Below are 24,500 nucleotides of genomic sequence, written 5' to 3' on the forward strand. Positions count from 1 at the left end.
GAACCAGATTGGTTTCTTGTTTCTCTTACTTTTGTTTACTTTTCTAACATAGATTTGTTGCCTTTGTAATTGCTCCTTTTATAGTTTGGCCCACTGTTGCTCCACCTCTCTCATTTTCTCCCAGTCTTCTAGTTCTACCTCCAGGTACTTCCCCATTTCAACAAAGTCTGTGTTTTTGAAATGCAAAACTTGCATCCTTGTGTGATTTCTCCGGATCCTATTTGCAATATCAAACCATTCCTTTGATGATCATTGGTGCTGAGGTGGGCACCTACACAGACATTAGAGATGTTCTCCCTGTTAGGGAGCACTAAATTGAGAATAACTCCCTTGTGGGTTAGCACTAAATCAAGTATAGCTCCCTCCCTCATGGATTTAACTACCTCTTTCTTCTCTCTTTCTTTCTTTCTTTCTTTCTTTCTTTCTTTATTTATTTATTTAAGGCTTTTCTTTACCGACATTCGTCAGGGACATCATGCCGGTTTACATCAAACAAGGGAGAGACTAAGTGGTGAAAGCAGTTACAATAAACAAGGATCAGAAAAACTGGGAGATGATGAAGTAATATGCGTAAAAGAAAAGCAAAGAGGCATAAATAAGACATTATAAAATTAAAACAGAGAATATAACATAATGTAACATAAGAAAACTATTTACAAGTAATGCATCAGTGTTTTACGTAGCAAATATCTGCGGCGACTGCCTGGGTGAAAAGGGCGTTCGATAGTTTTATGCAACTTAGCTGAGGTAGGTGGGCGGGAGAGAGGGTGGGCAGGAGGTATTAGCTGGTGATAGTCGAGGGGGGAAAGGGATGAGCGGGAAGAGATGCGAAGGTTTAAGGGTAGGCTTCCTTGAATAGCCATGTTTTGAGGGTTTTTTTAAATTTCTGTGCGCATTGCTCAAGTCTGAGTTCGGGTGGCATGGAGTTCAGGCGTAAGGACCAGCAATAGATATGGCATGGTCTTTGGTGGAGAGGAGGTGCAGTTGTTTTGGAGAGGGGGTGTGGAGGGTACCTTTATATGATGACCTGGTGGGTCTATTAGATGTGTGGAAGTATATACGGGCTTTCATCCAGGGCATGTTCTGGTTGTGGAGTGTTTTATGTATGATGGTGAGTGCTTTGTATGTTATACGATGGAGGATGGGGAGCCATTGTAGGTCTTTGAGAATGGGGGTGATGTAGTCGAATTTGCGTGTTTGGTAAGTATTCTGGCTGTTGCGTTTTGAAGGAGTTGTAGGGGTTTAATAGAGGCTTTGGGTAGACCAAGTAGGAGGGAATTACAATAGTCTATTTTGGAAAGAATAGTGGCTTGCAGTACTGTCCGGAAGTCGCAAAGGTGGAGTAGAGGTCTGAGCTTTTGTAAGGTGTTAAGTTTAAAGTAACAATCTTTCAAAGTTGAGCCGATGAATTTTTGGAGGTTGAGGTGATTATCGATTATGACACCTAGGTCTCGTGCATGCTGTGAGGAGTCATTTGGGGGAGGGGTACTAATGTTGTGGTGAGTTGGTGAGATTATGAGGAGTTCCGCTTTGGAGGAATTGAGGGCTAGGTTAAGGCTGGTGAGGAGGCTGTTTATCGATGCAAGTGCGTTTTCCCATCTTTTAAGCGTGGAGGCTAGAGAATCTGTGATGGGGATGAGTATCTGTAAGTCATCCGCATATAGATAGTGAGGGAGGTCAAGGTTAGAGAGGAGTTGGCAGAGGGGAAGAAGGTATATATTGAAGAGGGTCGAGGAAAGAGAGGATCCTTGGGGTACGCCTCTGTGGAGGTGGATGGGTTTAGATTCGTAGTCATCAATTTTCACTTTGTAGAGCCTGTTGGTAAGGTATGACTTGAGCCAAAGGAGGAGGGTGTCAGAAATACCAATTTCCTGGAGGCGTGTTAGGAGTATGCTGTGGTTTACCGTGTCAAAAGCTGCAGAGATGTCAAGTAGTGCCAGTAAGTATAAGTGATCTTTGTCGAAGCCTTGCAAAATGGTGTCGGTGAGGGAGAGTAGGAGGGTTTCTGTATTGTAGAGTTTACGGAAGCCAAATTGAGAAGGGAAGAGAATGTTATGTGTCTCAAGGTGATCAGAGAGCTGAGAGTTTACTACTTTTTCAAGTACTTTGGATAAGAGTGGAAGGTTGGAGATGGGTCGGAAATTGGCGAGGTCACTGGGGTCCAGATTAGGCTTCTTAAGTAGGGGTTTGACAGTGGCTTGCTTAAGGGAGTCAGGTATAATTCCTGAGGACAGAGAGCAGTTTATGATGTCAGCGAAAGGTTTTGCTATGGTGCTGGAGATAGATAGTAGAGCTTTGGTAGGTATAGTGTTAGAGTGGTGTTGGGCTGGTTTCATTTTTTTGAGTCTTGTTTCAATTTCAGAGGATGTGGTCAGTTCAAAAGTGTTAAAGGGAGTTTGTGAGGTAGTGGTAAGGGGTGTGGATGGAAGGGCTGTGGGGGGAAAGCGTTGTATGAGTTTATCAACTTTTTCCCTGAAGTAGAGGGCAAGTTTATCTCATTTCGCTTGTGTGTCTGCGGTTGTTGGGGTGGGAGTGGGACCTTTGGTGAGCTCAGATACATAGGAGAAGAGGGCTTTCGCATTTATTTATTTATAGACTTTTCTTTGCCGACATTCGTGAGGCACATCATACCGGCTTACATTGAACTGAAAGGAGGAAAATACAATGAACAGAACAACATATCATAGTTAAAGCAAATGATGTAAGATATAAGCATCGTAAAAACATTCTGAGATTATATATAATAACATAAAAGAACTAAATAGCTATGGAGGAAAAAGGTAGAAAGAAAGAAAGAGAAACTTTGTACAAACTAAGAAAACTTTATCTTTAACAATGAGAACGTGGTATAGGGGTTATGAAGTGCAGCAAAGTTCCAGGGGGGGAGGGTAGGGGCACAGATGGAAAAGGAGAAGAGCAAGGGGGGGAGGGGCACGGCAGGGGGGGAGGAGGGGGGAAACTATTGACTTGTAGATCATGATTCTGATTGCATAAAAGTCTTTTTTAGTTTTAAGTATAGCAGTATGGTATTTGTGTAGGGCTGACTTGTAATTGGACAAGCAGGAAGGAGTGGGGTCTTTGCGCCATTTTTTTTCCAGGAGTCTTAGGGCTTGTTTGAGTTTCTTGAGTTCGGTCGTGTACCAGGGTGTTTTTTGCGTTGTTGGAAGTGTTTAGGGCTTTTGTGGTGAGGGGGCATAGCGAATTGGCAATTTAGATCAGTAACACCCTCTGTCTTAGACAGGCAGCAATCCAAGCCATTACTGAATTTGGGGGGCTGTGAACCCACAGCCTCACTGTTACTAACCCAGCTTTCACAAGTTATCCATCTAACTCCAATTTATCCATTTGAATGTTAGTTTTGAATATTGACCCCCTAAGTGCCCAGACCTTCTGAATATTGGCTCTTTGGTATTATGTGGACATGGATGGGAGGATTTATTTAGGGGAATCAACAAAAAAGAGCACTCAATAGGTCCTGTGATAATCTATGAACAAAACAAAAAAGGCACCTCTTCTGTATTTACTGGTATCGTGGCTCAAATTAAATATATGCTGGCTTCAGTATACAACAATGCACCCAGCTTTATGTAAACGCCGCATCAGCCAGCCTGTCGACGTGTTCAATCTAAAGGACCTGAACCGTCCAATCTGCACATCATTTGCGGCTTAACGGCTGTAGTCTGTATTGAAAAACAAAATTAATTTCAAAGTCTTAAATGGGCTCAGAAGAGCTTGTCTAATGTATAGAATTTGCAACAAATCAGTTATATCTTCCGACTAACCCGGTAGCCTCCTGCCGGTTGCACTTAGGTTCCCTCTGCGTCTGTCCCGGTTGTATGGTCAAGGGTAACCCAAAAAAATATGCAGTCAACTGTTTGAAATATTTAGTGATGCGGCAACATTAGCCAAATTTTGGCTAAATCGGTACAGTCGGGGTACATATGAATTTCAGTGAATGCTTCAAGCAGGCTAATGTTGCTGCATCACTAAATATTTCAAACAGTTGACTGCATATTTTTTTGGGTTACCCTTGACCATACAACCGGGACAGACGCAGAGGGAACCTAAGTGCAACCGGCAGGTGGCTGCCGGGTTAGTCGGAAGATATAACTGATTTGTTGCAAATTCTATACATTAGACAAGCTCTTCTGAGCCCATTTAAGACTTTGAAATTAATTGTGTTTTTCAATACAGACTACAGCCGTTAAGCCGCAAATGATGTGCAGACCGGACGGTTCAGGTCCTTTAGATTGAACACGTCGACAGGCTGGCTGATGCGGCGTTTACATAAAGCTGGGTGCATTGTTGTATACTGAAGCCAGCATATATTTATTTTGAGCCATGATACCAGTAAATACAGAAGAGGTGCCTTTTTTGTTTTGTTCAAGGATTTATTTAGGTACAGTTTTCATGTGATGGAAAGGAGGGAGTGTGAGATTGGTTCTGGAGAGAGTAGACTTGAGACACAGAAATGGAGGGGAAAAGAGAACAAAGAGAATGGGAAAAACAGAGCAAAAGATGAAACGAGATACCCGGGTAATGACTGAGGAGAGCACGGGAAGAGTGGGAAGACATAGGCAGAAGAGGAGATAAGTGAAGGAGGGAAGAGATCAAACTAAAAACAATTCAGCACAGTGTAAGAGAAAAGGCAAAGAAGAGAAGAAGAAGAAGAAACAAGAACAACTTCAGCAAAAAATAAAACAGAACCAGTGAGGAAATGGAGAACCAGATGCAAAGCTTTCAAAAATATTTATTTTATTTTGGAAGTCAGTGCAATACCACATACACACAGACACAGCCATGCACAGAAACTCAGATACACAGCCATGCACAGAAACTCAGAGATACATACATACACACAGTCATGCACACAAAGCTATACACAGACATGCACAGAAACTGTGCATGTCTGTGTGCGTGTATCTCTGAGTTACTGTGTCTAGCTATGTGTGCATGACTGTGTGTATGTATATATTTCTGAGTTTCTGTGCATGGCTGTGTATCTGAGTTTCTGTGCATGGCTGTGTCTGTGTGTATGTGAGTTTCAGTGCATGGCTGTGTGTGCATGGCTGTGTGTGTGTGTATATCTCTGAGTTCTGTGCATGGCTGTGTCTGTGTGTATGTGAGTTTCAGTGCATGGCTGTGTGTGCATGGCTGTGTGTGTGTGTATATCTCTGAGTTCTGTGCATGGCTGTGTCTGTGTGTATGTGAGTTTCAGTGCATGGCTGTGTGTGCATGGCTGTGTGTGTGTGTATATCTCTGAGTTCTGTGCATGGCTGTGTCTGTGTGTATGTGAGTTTCAGTGCATGGCTGTGTGTGCATGGCTGTGTGTGTGTGTATATCTCTGAGTTCTGTGCATGGCTGTGTCTGTGTGTATGTGAGTTTCTGTGCATGGCTGAGTATCTGAGTTTCTGTGCATGGCTGTGTGTGCTTAGGGAGGACTTTTTCCCACAACTTACTCAGTCAGAGCCCCTCCTTCACCTGCATTTTAGATGTAGGCTACATTTCAGAAACCTGCATCCAAATCATCAAAAATGTGGCTCCTCAATGTCCTTTTTGGAGGTAGGGGGTTGGCTGCTCCCCGTTCATCACGCACACTTCTTTCTTTCCGGGGGGAAGGGCTGTATATATAAATACTAACACAGACCAGTTGTCTGCAGTTTAGGATATACAATATTAATCTTCTCACAAACTCACAGCAGCAGTTCCATAAAACTCGGGCCACTGTCAGCGTCCAATGCACAGTGGTTTATTTCCCTCCAGTCGTAAGCACGCAGATGTAACAGAGCCCAGGCCAGCACCCCCCTCCCCCCCCCCGGTTTTAACGGCACTTCAGCCGCACTCCGGGGTAAATCAGCAACGCAGGACCCCAGGTCTGCAGCCTGGGTGGGGTTCGCGGTGCCCATGCAAATCTGCATAAAAGGACCCTGTCATGGCATGAATGCAACGAAACGTAGCCCATCCCCCAGTATTTTAGGATGGGGGAGGGGAACAGGTGGTGGCATTAGAAATATACAGCGAGTGCACTCCCCCGCCCAACTAAGCAGCCGCTCCGCTCTGTCTGTCTGAAGCGCCCCCTGCAGCCAGGCTGATGATGCCTCTTTCCTCTCCTGGGTTCCTGCAGCCAGGTCCTGTCTCCCCCACTCCTGGGCCCTTCAGCCAAGGCAATGCAATCGCCCCTGCTCGTTGGGATTGTTCTTGAGAACCAGGCCGGGTGGTGGCCCTAGAGGACTGGAGCTGTGCCATAGCCTGCCTCGGTTTTCCCAATCTGTAAATCCCCCCACCCGAGCACAGACTGCACTCCAGGCTCCCTCCCCGCACCTCAGGTCTGGCCTGGCAAGGTTCAGCTCCCCCCCCCCCTCCCCCACCTACGCAACCTGTACCATGGGCAAGGGGCCACGGGCTGAGGCTGAGCACAATCGAACAGCTCGGAAGCAGGGGCCATCTTAATCTTAGCTGGGACCGTTCAGAATTATTCCGGGGGAAAGGTGCGCACGTCCCCAGAAACAAGAAGCAAAAGCACCAGGTCACAAAGGCTCACGGTTCCCGAATGGCTTCCACAAATCATACACATTAAAAAAAAACCCAATGAAATAACGTCGATCATTCGAAGCCTACACTTTGGGACCTTAACAGCTGCCACGAAGCAGCGGGAAACTGGGAGCTCCACGCAGAAGGCCAGGGTCAGCCTGCAGGGCGCAGCGGCCATCGCTGAAAGAAGACGGATTCCTACCAGAATATGGAAAGATTACAGGAGATTGTGATGTTTGCCCCTCAGGCCCAGACTGAAAGCTGTCAGGCTGAAGTGGCTTATTCACAGCTGCTTCTGCTGTGTAAATCCTGTCTGGGAGGGGAGGAAAGGCATCCAGCTGCCCGGGGAGTGCTGAGAAGCCCTTTAAGATTAATTAAAAAGCACATGCGGGCAAAATTGCACACAAGAAGAAACAGTGTGCAGTGTAAGAGAGGGTGTGAACGAAAGGGGGAAAGCTGCTTTGCATGAGGGTGGGAGTGATGTGACAGCTGTGCAGGAGAGGACAAGCGGCACTGGCTCTTTAAAAGGACTGCCATACCCATATGCACCCTAACTGTGCCCGTCGGGAAGTGCCATGCTAGCTCAGACCCAGGGTCCACCGAGCCCGGCATCCTGCCTCCAAGAGTGGCCAAGCCAGACCCCCATAAACTAAATCTACTTGTCACGGCTATTGTACGCCAGACGTAATGCCTATTCCTGTGCAGCCTCTTTCAGGGGACGCACCTCACTTCTGTATTCAGAGCAGATAGGCAAAGGAGACGCAATAGCACAGGCCTTCCCCAACCTGCCTGCTCGTAGGTTTCGACTCCGCTGGGGGCCCTGTTACCCATGCGTGCAGCACGCGTGCATTCACAGAACTGCCTGCCCATTCCTCACGCAGCGCAGGCCCGAGCTTTGCCTCACGCTTTTCACTTGGGGTTTGCAGTTCTTGATTCACAGCGGGCCAGACGCAATAAGCATTTTTCCTGCAGAGACAACGTATTTTGGTTTGGTTTGTATTCCGCTTTTTGGCACTTCAGTGCCTGAATGTAATGAGGGGAAAGCCCTTTGCTGCATCTGTCCCCGAAACCAAAGAGTTTTCTCTGTATTCTCTTCTTTGACGTTTTGGGATGGTCGCATCGCCTTCCATGACCCTGAAGCTTCACTTTATTGCACGCACCACATTTCAGGCTTTGGGAGCTGTGCACCTGGTAAAGAGAGCCTCCTGTCTTCAACAGCTCCCGAGATACAGAAATGCCAAAATACCTGCAGATATTCAGCATGCAATATGGGGCGGATTTTCAGAGCCCTGCTCGCGTAAATCCGCCCAAAACCGGGCGGATTTACGCGAGCAGGGCCCTGTGCGCTGGGAAGCCTATTTTACATAGGCCTCCCGGCGCGCGCAGAGCCCCGGGACTCGCGTAAGTCCCGGGGTTCTCGTCGGGGGCGTGTCGGGGGCGTGCCCGGTCGTCGCGGCGTTTCGGGGGCGTGTCGGCAGCGTTTTGGGGGCGGGTACGGGGCGTGGCTACGGCCCGGGGGCGTGGCCATGCCCTCCGTAACCGCCCCCAGGTTGCGGCCCGGCGCGCAGGAGGCCCGCTGGCGCGCGGGAATTTACGCCTCCCTCCGGGTAGAACAGAGGGTGGGGCACCATCGAGAGGCATGGCTAAATCTTAAACCAGGTAGAACAGAGGGCGGGGCACCATCGAGAGGCATGGCTAAATCTTAAACCAGGTAGAACAGAGGGCGGGGCACCATCGAGAGGCGTGGCTAAATCTTAAACCAGGTAGAACAGAGGGCGGGGCACCATCGAGAGGCGTGGCTAAATCTTAAACCAGGTAGAACAGAGGGTGGGGCACCATCGAGAGGCGTGGCTAAATCTTAAACCAGGTAGAACAGAGGGCGGGGCACCATCGAGAGGCGTGGCTAAATCTTAAACCAGGTAGAACAGAGGGCGGGGCACCATCGAGAGGCGTGGCTAAATCTTAAACCAGGTAGAACAGAGGGCGGGGCACCATCGAGAGGCATGACTAAATCTTAAACCAGGTAGAATAGAGGGTGGGGCACCATTGAGAGGCGTGGCTAAATCTTAAACCAGGTAGAAAAGAGAGCGGGGCACCATCGAGAGGCTTGGCTAAATCTTAAACCAGATAGAACAGAGGGCGGGGCACCATCGAGAGGCATGGCTAAATCTTAAACCAGGTAGAACAGAGGGCGGGGCACCATCGAGAGGCGTGGCTAAATCTTAAACCAGGTAGCACCAATACCGAACACTAAGCAGATAAATTTACACCAATAAGTCTGGTCAGAGAAAACGCTGGCCTAAGGTTACCCCAGTAAGTCCCACTGAATTTCTCACTTAAAGTTACACGGATAAATTCCAGCTCCGCCCACTGCTGAATGTGGACCTCCAAGTATGTAAATAAGCCGGGAGCATTTCCAAGGGGCGCAACCATATGGCACGTGAAAGATCTTTCTTCACATTTGTAAACCTGCTGAGAGAGGACGATAGGAAATGACTTCATCTCAATTAAAACATTAACTATATTTCATGTACTTTCCTAGCGATGTCGTAAAATAGGTTTTATTGAGATAATAAGTCTTTTTTATGGATTTTTTTTTCCTGAGAAACGGATCCACTCATAATCATTTTACAGCTTTTCCTTCCTAAAAGTCAGGAATTTGAATCTATCATGAAAGATACCTGTTGCATTACATATTCAGTATATTTTATTGCAAATAATAAAGCTGACACATTTTACAATAAAAAGATTTTGTTAAAAAAAAAAAAGCAGATAAAAAAAACTGAACAAAGAAATGGTTATTTATTACCTAAAGCAAAAAGGTTTCCCAGTATCAAATCTTGTGATCTTCCCCTTTATGAATATCTTTCCGTAATGCACCTGACAGATTGCAGAAAACATCTTAACGCTCTCTGCTCAATGGACAGACTGGAGAGAAGGGTGGGGACCTGGTAATCCTCATAGCATGAGCCTTTACCACCCTCTTGTGGGTAATTTCTCCAGTATTTTTGCAGACTTGGTTGTCCTTTTCCTAAATGCAGGGATGGCAGCTCTTAATACTGGCGCACGTGTGCGTGCATTTGCTGGCTCGCGTCCAAAGATGCCTCCGTTCTATAACATATGCAGGTATATGCGCACATATTATAAAATAGGCTGGACGTGCGACCATGTGCGCGCAAATGTCGTCATCTAAGAACATAAGAAAATGCCACGCTGGGTCAGACCAAGGGTCCTCAAGCCCAGCATCCTGTTTCCAACAGAGGCCAAACCAGGCCACAAGAACCTGGCAATTACCCAAACACTAAGAAGATCCCACGCTACTGATGCAATTAATAGCAGTGGCTATTCCCTAAGTAAACTTGATTAATAGCAGTTAATGGACTTCTCCGCGTAAGTCAGGAAACTTTATGAGGGACAAGCGCCGATGCTATTTGCCGTTTTCCTCGTTCGTTCCCAGTTTGCCCAGTTTAGGGATAGGACTTGCAAACCCCCCCTAATAGCTTCCCTAACCCCCTGTTAGCCCCGACCTTTAAAATCTCACTGGTTGCCCTAGATATTTTTTTGTTTTATGACTTACACACGCCACCCACAGCAGTGGTAAAGTTAGGAGGCAGGGGACTCCGGCGCGCACCTGTGCAGATAAGTATTTACGTGCACGTCTCCTGGCCTTTCCCCCGGGCTCGCCCGCTCCCCGCCCCCTTTTTGCAAACCTTTTTCCTTGTGCGTGCAGCCGGAGACGCGCGCGTCCTCGGACAACTTTTAAAATCCACTCGACGTGCTGCAGCCAGACTTGTGCGCCTGTCTCCCCCCAGTTTCGGTGAGCCCAGGGCTTTTAAAAAATTTGCTTTTAAGTGAGGACAAAGCGTTAGGTGGGATGTTATTTCCTAGAACTCAAGAAGGAAATTTAAAAGCGTTTCCCCTTTTCCATTTTCCCCTCAAATCTTTAAAAAAAAAAAAAAAAAAGAAAGCTGTGTTAGACTTTTACACCGCATTCCTTGAAACGAGTTCGTGATTGTAAACCGTTATGATGGCGAAACCGAATGACGGTGAATAAAACTCGATAAATAAATGGTTATGATTATTGCTCCCCAGCAACTCTAAGTCAACAAGGGACGAGTGCCGTGCATCCGTAAAGACAGGGACACAGACACGCAGGGGTGAGGACCCAGCACAGCTTCCTGGTGACAGAGGCATCCCTACTTACTGTTTATCTATTAACAATACTTAGAAACCGCATATATCAAATAAATCGGTCTAAGCGGCATACAAAAGAACTCGAAACATCATATGACAAACGTATAAGAAAATAAACAAGCAGACCTTCAAGAGCAGACTTACATTAAAATCCCAGGTCATCCCTGAACATCGGTAAAAGGCCGAGTAAACAAGGAAGCTTCCAATTGTTTTCGAAAAGCTTTTACATCCTGAATCCGTCTTGACTGTTTAGGTGGGGCCGGGGACTGGATTATGGGCACCTGGCACCCTGGGCGAAGAGCACCCCCCCAAACCTGATGGCAACCCCCCCCCCCCCCGGGACTCTCTTTGGCTGCGGCAGGGCGGCACCCGCAGTGGTCACCAGGCCTCTCTTCAGCCATGTCAGGATGGTGTCCGCCGAGGTCACCAGGACACTCTTCGGCCCACAGCTGGATGGGATTCAATGCCGCCGTGCCATCATGGGACGAGGGATGCTGGCGATGCCCAGGACCCCCCCCCCCCCCCACCCCCCAGCTCAACCATCCCAAAATCCGGGCTTGGGGAGGTGCTTCTATAGTCGGGCCCTAATCGTGGAAAAAGCCCTTCCTTGTGTTTCCACATCTCAAACTAGCTTTTGGGGGCAGTACATGGTGAAAAGCAGATCATCTTGGGAGCAGAGAGACCACCATGGAGGCTCATTTATAGTTACCAGCGATGGACCGGTTTCCTGGATGGTTTTAAAGATCAGTACTAGAATTTTAAATATTGTAACCAATGTAATTTAACCAGCATTGAAGTCAGATAATCTCTAGGCCCACCCCGAGCACTAGATGAGCAGCAGCAGCTTTCTGTAACAACTGGATAGCTCGTAAGTGATATTTGAGAAGACCTATCAACAGGGCATTGCAACAACCATCAGCGGTTAAAAGATAGGCCTGAACAACTAATTTAAAATCAGAACATGCTAAAACATCGCTTACATAGCAACAACAAATGTAACTTATAAAAATCCCTGAACATGCTAACATGTTTCAGTGAGGCACATAGCTTAAGAGAGAGATAATCTGACAGCCTAAATCACAAACTGTTCTACTAAATGAATCGATCCTGAACACTTACTAGGAGGCGGCTGTTTCAAAATCTACATGGCCTCTGTTTTTGTTAGGTTACGTTCCAATTGATTAGATGACAGCCATGATTTTATTTTTAATAAACAGTGTGATTAACGTCAGTGCAGCTTGAAAACCTGATGTTAAAGGGAAAAAACATCAGTATGTCATCTGCATATATTTTGTAAACAGGAGCATACTGATCTAACACTCCGGCCGATACAGTGAAGTCCACGGGAGAGCGGGCGAATGCCAGCTTTCCCGGCGCGCGCACAGGCCACTCTCCTGTGCGCGTGATTCTCTATTCAAATGAGGCCCGGCAGTAAAAACAGGCAAAAGGAGGCGCTAGGGACACTAGCGCGTCCCTAGCGCCTCCTTTTGGACCGGAGCGGCGGCTGTCAGCGGGTTTCACAGCCGACGCTCAATTTTGCAGGCGTCGGTTCTCGAGCCCGCTGACAGCCACGGGCTCGGAAACCAGACGCCGGCAAAATTGAGCATACGGTTTTCGACCCGACAGCCGCGGGCCGACTTCAAATTTTTTTTTTTTGCTTTTCAAAACTTTCGGGACCTCCAACTTAATATCGCCACACCTGCAGAGTGTAAACGATGATGCCAAGCTTATACTGAACACAGAAAGTGAAAGGAAGGGAATAGAGAGAGAGATTGCAGAATGGGAATGATATAATGCTGGAGATATCACCCCTGCAGGAGGGATAATTATTTCTTATTAGAAACGTGGCCCCCAGTGGAGGCCAGACATGTGCTTCCTTTCCATGTTTTCAAGCCCTCAGACTGTCCAAAAAGGAAATACTTGTAGCCACCACCATCCCCATACACACTCTCTCACACACACGGCTTCAAGAATAATAAGTTCATCGATTGGTAAGACCCTGGATCCAGACCAATTACTGGGTCCCAGAAGACTTGCAGGGGAATCACATGGGAAAGCTACCTTAAAGGAGTGGCTCTACAATCCCTCTTTAACATGTGTGGGACCAGACATCTCACCTAGTCCACTTTAAAAGCCATAGAGAGAGAGAGAGCTCTGTGGGCGGGTCCCTTGGGAGGAGGAATAAGAATGCGAACCCAGCTGGGAACATGAGGCCCCCGGGTCTCCAGGAGAAGGCAGCTCCTGAAACATCTCTGTCCTGCAGTAAAGCTGTGAGTACGCTGCTGGAAGTCAGCATTCTGCAGATTGTGAATGCTTGTGTGGTTAATAAAGTGGAATCCTTTTAAGAAAGAAGGACTGAGTCAGTGTGATTCATGCCTCCAGCCTACAAAGGTTACTTGGCTATCACACAGCCACTGTGTGGCTACCTGAGCAGGAATATGAAAAACACAAAACCGAAGACCAAGACTGGAATCTGTAGCAGCACTGGCGGTATTAGCACCACGTTGTGATTTGTGTTGTGGAGCAATTTCATGTGGTGGTGAGTCCCCTGGTAGGTTCATTGTGACTGAAAAGTGAATCCCAAATGGGAAGGTTCAGGAGCTGCCCTTAAGCACTTCCCAGCATGGTGCAATTGTAGAAACAGAGCAAGCCACCCGTAACCATGAGTGGAACGGAGGGAACTTATACAGAGAATCAAAGGAGAGTTTTCTCAGTAGCAAGGAGCGGTCCTGAGTCATCTGACCCAACGATGGGGGACTGAGCTCATGTGCTAGTCCAACAGTTTAGGGCATAATACAGTTCAGAGCTATTCCACTCTGATCCCAGAAAGCACATTAAACCCAATGATGTACAAGTAACGCATACCTTTATCCCAAAGTGCTCTTCCACTGGCGATCTTGGCTGCGCTCGCTGGGGTCTGCTTTCTGCTACATCTGGGCACCAAGGTCCTCTTTGAAACCATCCCTGTTTACAGAATAGCAGCAATGCACTAGATAAACCATCTTTTAACACGATCCTGTTTCATCCTGTCAATTCATTGCCAAAGTATCTTCAGTCTCATCCCCGGCATGCTGTACTCAGTAAATGAATGCACGATGGCTCTGGCCTTCTGGTGTGAACATCTGGTCCAGTGTAAATTAAGGAGTAAAGAAAGCAAACAGGGTCTACAGTGCTCTTAAAGGAGTTCACAAGCCATCAGGTTAATAAACTGCACATGAAGGGGTTTGATTAGTACAGGTTTGAAACTTATGAGCAGTAAGCACCAATCACTGAGATCTCGACCTCAGCTGCAGCAGTTAAGATTGAAGCTTTGACGACTGAGTGATAGGCAAGGTCGAATTCTTCACAACTGGATACTAACTAAGACTGAAGCCTTGGTGACTGGACTGTGGCTAGGGTTGAAGCCTTGATAACTGAACAGTAGCTAAGATGCAAGCCTTGATGAATAAGATTGAAGCCTTGACAACATGGCTGCCCACAGAGGAGGGGTGGGCAATGGGGGTCATTTACTGCTACTCCATGAATTTTAATGACTAATTGTTTTTTAAACTATATCATTTTGTTTTTCTATATCCCTTTATTTTTGCTATGCCTCGTCCCCATCCCTGAAAAAGTTTCTGTAGGTGCCCCTGGTTGATAATTGCATGGTAGCTAAGGCTAACTTGGGATTTTATTATGCACCTTTCCAAACCCGTACGCCAGATAAGTTCAATTCAGGTATAGTAACTAGGTCCCTGTCCTAGAGGGCTTACAATCTTAATTTCGTACTAGATAAAACAGAGAGCAAAATGGCTTGCCCAAAGTCACAAGAAACAGCAGCAGGAGAAATGAGATTTAAAATTTGATTTCCCTGGTTCTCAGTCTACTGCTCCAACCAGGCAAGTCAGGCTACTCCACTCATTCTTGATGACTGGACAATAGCTACAACTGAAGCCTTAACAAACCGTCAGTAGCTGTCAAAGCCTTGATGAGTAGACAATCACTAAGACTAAAGTTTTGACAGCTAGACACTAGGTAACGGTGAAGCTTTGACAACTGGATAGTAGCTAGGGTTGAAGATTTGACGATCGGCTGCTACTGCTCACAAGTTTCAAATTTGTGCTAACTCAGCCCTTTTGTGTGTATGTACTCATGTGTGCCACACGCGTGTGGGTATTTAACCAGGTTAAGATATTGCAATAACTGAAAGTAAACAGAATTTCAGCTTGGTTGCTGAAGAGGGCAATTTTTGTCTTAGCTCAGTCTCAGGATATCTCAAATTCATAGGCCTATTTACTAAGCTAAGATAAAGTCTTAATGTGCATTAAATGCCAAAATCAGGACTCAACGCAGGTATTATTGTGCAATATCAGTAACGCACATTTCCATGTTCCTCCCGGGGGGGGACCGCGGGCTTCCAAGGGTGAAGTCTCTCCTGACCTCCTGGGCGTCTCATCGTTGGATTACCTCGACAGGCTGCTCTTCTGATCCTTGGTCGCATAGGATCCACCTAAGACCAAGAGGCCCGGGTCCCTATGGGCTCCTCCTGGGGGGACCTCAGGCTTCCAGTGGAAGCCGTCTTCAAAGTCTCTCCTCAGCGCCGCCTCCCAGCTGTGACGCCCACTGTGGGTATCCACAGCACGACACCTGCAGTCTCAGCTGGCCCAAGGGTCCACGAATAACAGTTTACAATGCCATGGACCCGGTGGACCTCTTGACCTTGAAAGCCATTAGGGAATTGCATAGAGGTTGCAAAAGCAGCAAACTTGCCTCGACTCACTGGTGGCAACTGTGCAGAGGTTAGCGGACCGGGTGGAAGGAGTCACCACTTCTGGTTCCCCTGTACTGGTAGCCATCCCTAATGCAGGGCTGTCTGCGCACATACAGATGCCAGCACCTTCGCAGTTCTCAGGGATCACGAAAATGTGTCGCGGATTCTTGAACCAATGTTATATCCGTTTCAACCTATTACCAGCGCAGTTTCCCACTGACCAGATCAAAACGAGCTACATTATATCCCTCTTGGATGGGAGGCCATTGGCTTGGGCCTCTTCCCTGTGGGAGCACCAGGATCCTCGCTTAGCCAACTTAGTTCAGTTCGTCACTTCTTTCCAACGGATCTTTGACGAGCCCTCCCGCGGACCCACGGCCACGTCTGAATTACTCCAGCTACGGCAGGGTAACCGTCCCTTGGCAGAGTACGCCTTAGAGTTTCAGACCATGGCTGCCGAGCTGAACTGAAGAAGCGATAGCCTGCACGGCATATTCCTGGAGGGGCTCTCTCCACGACTTCAGGATGAGTTGGTGGCCAGGGATCTCCCGGATGACTTGAATGATCTTATTGACCTGGCTGGCCGCGTAGACTGCCGCATCCAACACCGGTTCCGGAAGAGGAGACCCACTCAAGAACTCGGGGGCTCCGGAATCACGCCTCCCCAAACCAGGCATTCTCCTCTGGCCTCCCCAGGGCTACACGATGCAGAACCCATGCAGTTGGGCCGGGGTCTGATTTCCCAAGAGGAGAGGAGAAGGCGCCGGGCCCATGGCCTGTGTTTTTATTGCGGGGGCAAGGGGCAATTTCTTGCCTGCTGTCACGAGCGTCTGGGAAACACTCTGACCTAGAGTCAGTCGGGGAGTTAACTCTAGGTAACACCACCTCTGCCTCCCCATGTACTGTTCTAGTAACCTTGATTCTCCCGGACAAGAACTTCGACACTCTAGCCCTGGTGGACTCCGGAGCCGGGGAGAACTTTATCCTCCGGGACCTGGTAGAGCAACTCCAGCTTGGGGTCCAACCTCAGAAACCCGCCTTACGTGTGTCTTCGATTTAGGGGACCCCACTTCCAGGAACCATTTCCACTCGTACTCAGCCGCTAACGTTCCGCACCAGTCTCCTACACCTTGAGGAGATCTCGTTCCTCATCCTGGAGAAATCCATTCATCCAGTCGTGTTAGGCCTGCCATGGCTTCGGAAGCACTCTCCCGTGATCAGTTGGGACTCCCTCCAGATTACGTCCTGGGGGCCGACCTGCTTTAATGAATGTCTGTCTGCCCGGCCTCGACCGCTGATACCACTCTTGACAACCCCACTAGCGCTACCACCCCAGTACCACGCCTTCCGAGACGTATTCTCAAAAGAGAAGGCCGAGCAACTCCCCGAGCACCGGCCCTTCAATTGTGTAATCAACCTGATCCCGGGCACCACGCCACCTCGAGGAAGGATCTACCCACTATCACTCCCGGAGACCCAGGCCATGTCCGCTTAAATCAAAGAAAAAGTGGACCGAGGGTTCATCAGACCGTCCAACTCCCCAGCTGGAGCTGGGTTCTTCTTCGTAGGTAAGAAGGACGGGTCTCTCCAACCCTGTATTGATTACCGCGGTCTGAACAGCATTACGCGGCATGACCTCTACCCACTACCCTTGATTCCAGAACTATTGGATCGGCTACAAGGAGCCAAGGTCTTCACGAAATTGGATCTCCGGGGGGGCATATAATCTGGTGAGAATTTGGCCCGGGGACGAGTGGAAGACCGCATTCAACACATGAGACGGCCATTACGAATATCTCATCATGCCCTTCGGCCTCTGCAATGCCCCGGCTGTGTTTCAGAACCTCATGAACGAGGTACTCAGGGAAATGCTGCACACCTCAGTGATTGTTTGCCTTGATGACGTCTTAATATACTCCAAGGACTTGGAAGCACATCGCCAAGATATCCGTCAAGTACTTCAGAAACTGCGAGAAAATCGGCTTTATGCAAAATTGGAGAAATGCCAATTTGAACGGGAATCATTACCCTTTCTGGGATACATTGTATCCTCCACAGGTTTCCATATGTACCCAGAGAAGGTCGCCGCCATCAAGAATTAGCCTCAACCTGTGGGAGGCAAGGCGCTGCAGCGGTTCCTCGGCTTTGCTAACTTCTACCGGCAATTTAATCCCCACTATTCCAGCATGGTGGCCCTGCTGACAGCCCTTACAAGGAAGGGGGCCGAAGCTAAGAATTGGTCGGCCACGGCCATATTAGCCTTTCAGGATCTGAAGAATGCCTTTCTCCAAGACACCTGCCTCTGGCACCCGGACCCTCAACGCCAATTCATCGTGGAGGTTGACGCCTCCGACATGGCAGTCGGCGCCGTCTTAAGCCAGTTGTCCAAGATTGGTAAATCCCTGCCATGCTCCTATTTCTCACGCCGTAGTTTCTCTCCCCCGCAGAGAGAAACTACGGCATAGGAGACAAAGAACTACTGGCCATCAAGCTAGCGTTCCAGGAATGGCGCCAGTGGTTGGAGGGAGCCCAGCACCCAGTGGTCGTCTACACCGACCATAAAAATCTGGAGTACCTGTGCCGCGCCCAGCGCCTTAATCCACAGCAGGTGCGCTGGTCCCTCTTTTTCAGCCGATTCAATTTTTCCCTCAGCTACAGACTGGCAGCTAAGAACATCCGAGCGAATGCCCTTTCCCACACGACGGAGACTGACGATACCATCGACACGCCTCAATACATCCCCGACCCAGCCAAGGTTCTTTTAGCCGCATCCGAGGTGGCCCCCGTGGGTAAGACAGCGGTGCCCGCTTATTCATGGAGAAAGGTGTTAGCATGGGCCCACGATTCCCTGACCACAGGGCACCTAGGTACTGATCGGACACTAGAACTTCTGACTGAGTTCTACTGGTGGCCGCAGGTCAAGAGAGACGTCCAGCTCTACGTACAGTCATATCCTACCTGCGCCCAGCAAAAACCCTTGCAGGGTCATCCCTGGGGTCTCCTTCAGCCGCTACCCATACCTACTGAGCCCTGGACCCACCTCTCCACGGAATTTATCGTGGAATTGCCACCCTCTGATGGGAAGACCGTGATCTGCGTCACGGTCAACTGATTCTCAAAGATGGCTCACTTAGTGCCTCTCGCTAAACTACCTACAGCACCCGAGTTGGCCAATCTCTTTACTCAGCATATCTTCCGACTGCACGGACTTCCTTTGCACATCACTTCAGACCGTGGTCCTCAGTTTACAGCGAAATATTGGAAGGCCCTTTGCAAGAAGTTCGGAGTGCAATTGGATCTGACTACCGCCTTTCACCCTCAGGGCAACGGCCAAGCCGAACGTACCAACCGAACTCTAAAAGCCTTCCTCTGGGCCTTTGTCGGGGATCTCCAAAATGATTGGGTCGCCTTGTTACCCTGGGCAGAGTTTTCATATAACCACCATAAACACTCTGAAACCAACCGGTCCCCTTTTCAATTGGTCTATGGGAAGACTCCCAGATCTCCATTACCGTTGCCTCTGATAGTGCCGTCTCCTGCAATACAACTTACGGCCCGATAACTGCCCCACCTCTGGCGCTCAACCCAGGAAAAGCTTTGTCGGACAGCTGCCAAATCTAAAGAGTATGCTGTCAGGTCCTGACGACCGGCACCGGTCTTCCAACCAGGGAGTAAGGTATGGTTAAGTACCAAAAATATTCAGCTATGCATCCCCTCCATGCGGTTGGCGCCCCGCTACGTCGGCCCCTTCACTGTGGCAGAACGTATTGGGGCAGTGTCCTACCGCATACGATTGCCATCCACCCTGAGGATCCATAATGTGTTCTATGTGTCCCTGCTCAAGCCAGTGGTCCTCTCCCCATTTCAGACCAAGCCTCCGGAACCAACCACCTCTACTGCCAAACAGGGTGATACGTATACCATGAAAGACGTCCTGGATGTCCGATTCCACTGTCGTCGGTGGGAGTATCTCCTTTCCTGGGAGGGCTACGGCCCCGAAGAGAATTCCTGGGAACCAGCCACCAACATCTTGGACAAAGGCCTTCTCCGCCAGTTTCATGTGGATCACCCAGGTAAACCCCGGCCTCCAGGAAGGGGGCATAGGTGGGGGGGTACTGTTGTGATCCTGGGTCGTGCCCCGGGATCTCCACTCACCACCCGGTCCGCTCTGTCTGCGGGAGCCCCCTCCGGCCCGCTGAACCCAAGACGCGGCCGCCCAGGCCTGAGACGTGGCCTACTGCGGCGTCCCCCCTGCGAGGGAGACGCTGCCGGCGATCCGCTGCTGGCCCTGCCCCCTAGGCGCGTGCGCAGGGGCTCTCTATTTAAAGGGGCCAGCGCGGGGAAACAGAGGACGCCTCCCTGCTGACGTCAGACGCTGCCGGTTTATTTAAACCCGGAGCCACAGCTAGCCAGTGCCTTGCAATGAGGTTGACTCTTCGGAGTAGCTAGTTGTGCTTCCTGCTTCCCGGTTCCTGCTTGTTCCTGACGTCTAATTCCTGGCTCCTGACCTTGCTTTGTTCTTCGACTCCGGCTTCTGCTTCCGTCCCTGGTTTTGGCATCTGATATCTGACTTCTGGCTCCCGACCTTGGCTGGTTCCTGGACTTCGGTTTCGTCTCTTCCTACTGCTGCAATTACTTGTTCATCCCTGCCCGGAGGGTTCTCCTAAGCCCCAGTGGCTCGGGTCCTCACGGGCTCCTCCCGGGGGGACCACGGGCTTCCAAGGGTGAAGTCTCTCCAGACCTCCTGGGCGCCGTCTCATCGTCAGATACCTCGGCAGGCTGCTCTTCTGAACCTTGGTCGCATAGGATCCACCTAAGACCAAGAGGCCCGGGTCCCTACGGGTTCCTCCTGTGGTGAAGCCCTCTTCGAAGTCTCTCCTCAGCGCCGCCTCCCGGCTGTGACGCCCACTGTGGATATCCACAGCACGACACCTGCAGACTCAGCCGGCCCAAGGGTCCACGAACATAAGCCATATACACCTCAGTGAAACAGTAAGATCTCAAAATAAAGGACCACCGACTGTCCCCACAACACGGAGCACACATGTGATGCAATTATGAGATCGTGTGTTTTCCATTGCGGGCCCTAAACCTTGCAACTCTCTACCCGAGATGTTACATTTGATACCAGATAGAAAGAGATTTAAATGTGAGGTAAAACCATGGCTATTCAAAAATGCATATAATCTAACTTAAAACATCAGAAGGTAGACATCTACAATAATAAGAAAGACAATAGAAATTCAATTGAAGCATGAGGTATAAATTTAACGAGGGAATGTAAGAACCCCAACACAACCTACTGTCTAAAATGTGATATCCGTTATATTATTAAATGTTCTCTTCTCCATGCCCTATACCCTAGATCTTTAGTTAATATGTAATGGAACATTCATTTGATGCCTGTTGGTGAATGCTACCTCTGTAATCCCTCCTTACGTGTTGATCCTAGCTATGTGCTGTAAACCGTTGTGATCTTGACAAGGAATGACGGTATATACAAAATGCCTAAATAAAATAAATAAATAAATAAATAAATAAATAAAGGTGTCGCAGTTAACTCAAGAGGTGTAGTTAGTTACCCACAACTTTCAACCACCAGCCCTACTTCATCTCTCACCTCTCCCTGGCATTATTTCCTCCTCCCCAAAACAATCCCCCTTACCCTCCCACAGACGTCTGATGATGGAAAACAGGGTCAGAGCTTTCTCTGTTTAGAACCATACTGTTGGGAGCCTGGCTCACTCAAGCTTTTGACCCATTCTGTATCCTTGGGGAACTAAAGCTTAGTAAATCAGGCTCCTAGTGTACAGACAGGCAAGCAGGGGACACGGGTTCCGTTTCTACCACAGTACAACCGGGGTTGGGAGCATTACAGAGATAGCAATCTGGCTGCCACTTTCATAGCGATAGCTGGTGAATGGCTAAAAAAAACCAAAACCCAAAGGCAGGTTCTGATCAGAGCTGCAAGGCTCCGTTTCCTACTCGGCCTAAGAAGATGGAATATGATGACAAAATCCCACATGCCAGGAATAAGGGCTCTGCGGCACTTATCCTTTCTGGATCCCCTCTCCGCCCAGCAAGAGGACAGACAGCTGCCTGAGGTCTGGATGGGCAGGGACAGGGTGCAGTTTGTGGGGTTAAATTGAAAAAAAACAAATCAAATTAAAAATCAAATTCAGTTCTGAATGGAGCTGAAGGATCAATAGGCGCAGCAGAAGTTATGCGTGGAATAACACTGTCTTCTCCGCTCGCTCCTGACTTACTGCGTCCTTTTGAAGTGGTGATGGCAGAGGTATTCTGATGTTTAATTTGTCCTGCCAAGGCAATAAAATGTTACAAACCTCAAGCAAGAAAGGAAGACCCCAAAGCCCATCTGAATAAGTAACACGCAGCATCGCTTTACCTCTGGCTCTGGACGTCGGGAAGGGGTATCTCCTTCGCCGGTTCTGGCCAGCGAGTGGAAGGCCGGAGAGATTTGGAAGCCGCTGTTTGCCCAGCCAGCGCGCCTTGAAATGAGCAGAGCCAGGTCTCTGTCTTCTGTATCTAGGCACAGAAGAAATTGTAAATATACCTGACTGAAAAGACCAGCAAGAGCCCACGGGCCAGCTCACAGTGCGAGTGGCCTCAGAACGCACGTTCCCTTCCGCCGACGGCCCTCACTGCCTCAGAAAACTCTTCTTTCCACCTTGTCCAACAAGCTCTTCTTGGGGCCGACTAGACTGTGTCCCATGGAAGGCTTTTTTCAAAAGCCGGACTATTTTACAACTCCCCAGCTTGTATGTGGATGAAAGCTGGTGCACAGTGGATCAATGCACCTACCGTTGCCTTTATTTGCAAGGAGGCATTCCCGGAGCAGGGTTAGGCTGGGGAGGGCAACAACTCGTGCAATTATCACAAAACCGCAGGCATAGTCATGGCCAGAAAAGCACCCACAGAAAAAGCCAGGTGCCAATCTCTGAGGTAACTTTCTCCCCCAGGCAATCTTCAAAGAGAAAGAAGGAATGGACAGTCAAAAAGATTTTGGATGCGTTTGTATTTCGGGGTGTGGGTTTTGTTTTGTTTTTTGGTCATTTGTATTTTTTCCGATTCATTTTAGTGCGCACTAAAAATAATGAAATGAAACAAACGAATGCACATCCCCCGCCCAAGAGAAAAAAAAATGTTCATCCTTTCTCTTTGAGAACCTGGTGCAAAATCCATGGGTAAAAGCGCCTGTGGGCTTTGCACTGTTGCAGGCACAGCCTTGAAAACGACCCCTTAAAGCAGCAGCATGGAAATACCTAAAGGCAACCTTACACCCAAGCTGCAGGTGGGAAACCAATCCTTACCACAATGGGACAAGGATGAGGGGAGGCAGGAGAAAGAGAGGGAGGATGGGGCTCTTGCCTGCAGCAGTTCCATTTTGTTACAGATCTAATCAAATTAATAGGAAATACAAATATGAGATTCTCAGCCTCCTCCTTCCCCTTTTATTTCCATTTAGATTCAACTCAGAAGTATCCGGCAGATAGTCGGGGGCGGGATGACAAGCGACACACAATGAAATAACCCTATGGCTTCAGCTCCTTTATTACAGAAAAGCTGCAAGTCGCACAGCTTTGGAAAAATTATTCTTAATGTTCCCTTACAGCAGGGCAGGCAACCTCAGGCCTGGTTTTCAGGATATCCAAAATGAATATGCATGAGATAGATTTGCATGCCCCGCCTCCATTATATGCAAAATACCACATGTATATTCACTGTGGACCTCCTGAAAACCAGGCCTCTCTGTGGCACTCCAGGACTGGGGTTGCCTGTCCCTGCCAGTAGCTCGTGGAGGGCTAAAGATCGCATGTGCAAAGCGAACCTACACGCATAAGTCCGCTTTGCAAATGAGCACTTATGCGCTGAACACACAGCACGGATTATATGCGGCAGGTGTACATGTCTGCAAATAGATGTATGAAAATATTTTCAAAAACAAAAAGTATGCTTGTAAATGCTTCTACACATACTTCTGCACGTGCAAGCCCAGGCAATTTTCAAAAGCCCATTTATATGCTGAAAACCGTGTTTTATGGACATAAATGCTTTTGAAAATTCAGCCCTTAAAAGCAAAGATGTAGACTAAGAACTGTCGGGTCCTCTGCACTGCTTCCAGAACTGGAAAGGAGCAGTACTGATATTCAGCACAAGGACCCACTGGTTGATGGCCGAGCTTGCCAAGCTCCTTCCTCCCAGAGACAGATATTCTCTGGCCAAGTGTAGTTCTGCAGCGCAAGAGACAGCAGCTAACGGAAGGGATGGGGTTAACCATCTGGTCTGGGAGCTCTGCCTCTTCCTGACCTGGAACAGTCACTTTCCCTGACATACACAATTAGTGATGGCTTTTGCACTGCCCTACACCCACTAAAAGAAACTTTGGAAGAGATTGTTTTTTAATTAGGAATAATTCCTAAAGAAGTGTTAAGTCACAAACTGCAAGTTTATTGCTAACTAAACTCAGTGCTCTATGATCCTGCCCCCATGCATTCCCTTAATTATTTCACCTGACCAGCACATGCCCTGGTTTCATTCTTCCTCATTTTATAAAAAAGATGGGTAACATGATATACAGTCTAGTGCCTGGCAGAAAACAAAAGATGCATAAAATGGTTTGCATCCGTTAATTCATTTCCGGGGACAATTCAAAGCAGTGTATAAACAGGAACTGAAATAAAAAGTCAATTTCTGTGGTACAAAAAAATTCCCTTCCTTATCCTGTAGGGCAGAGAACAGCACAAGCGCTTCTGCTTCAAGGCCACCTGCACAGGAAGACGAGAGACCCAGATCTACCCCGGCCAAAAGACTGGCGCTCTCTGCATGTGAAACATATCATTTTGGAACCTATTCATGCTGTTTTACAAAGCAAGGAGATTGGAGTTTGATTAGATGCGTCTAATTATATTATTGTACCGTCAAGCTGTGTTATAGCACTAAACCCCTAAAAGATAAAAATTCAACTTATTTATCTTTGTACAGGTTTTGCGCTAGCGATGTGTAT

At 48.3% G+C, this 24,500-nt stretch overlaps 1 protein-coding gene across 2 annotated transcripts in view; it reads right to left on the reverse strand.

The window, feature by feature from the left end:
- The window catches only part of ZNF831 (zinc finger protein 831), a 68,255-nt gene that overhangs the window by 22,055 nt on the left and 21,700 nt on the right, over positions 1–24,500 (reverse strand). For both annotated transcript variants that reach the window (XM_029613400.1, XM_029613399.1), the window contains exons 3-4: positions 21,882–22,021; positions 13,591–13,689 (exon numbers count right to left, since the gene is read on the reverse strand). In XM_029613400.1, coding sequence (XP_029469260.1) covers positions 13,591–13,689; positions 21,882–22,021 — 239 coding nt within the window. The remainder of the gene's footprint in view (positions 1–13,590; positions 13,690–21,881; positions 22,022–24,500) is intronic.

This window comes from Rhinatrema bivittatum, chromosome 8 (genome assembly GCF_901001135.1).
Source record: "Rhinatrema bivittatum chromosome 8, aRhiBiv1.1, whole genome shotgun sequence".
Classification (NCBI taxonomy): Eukaryota; Metazoa; Chordata; class Amphibia; order Gymnophiona; family Rhinatrematidae; genus Rhinatrema; species Rhinatrema bivittatum.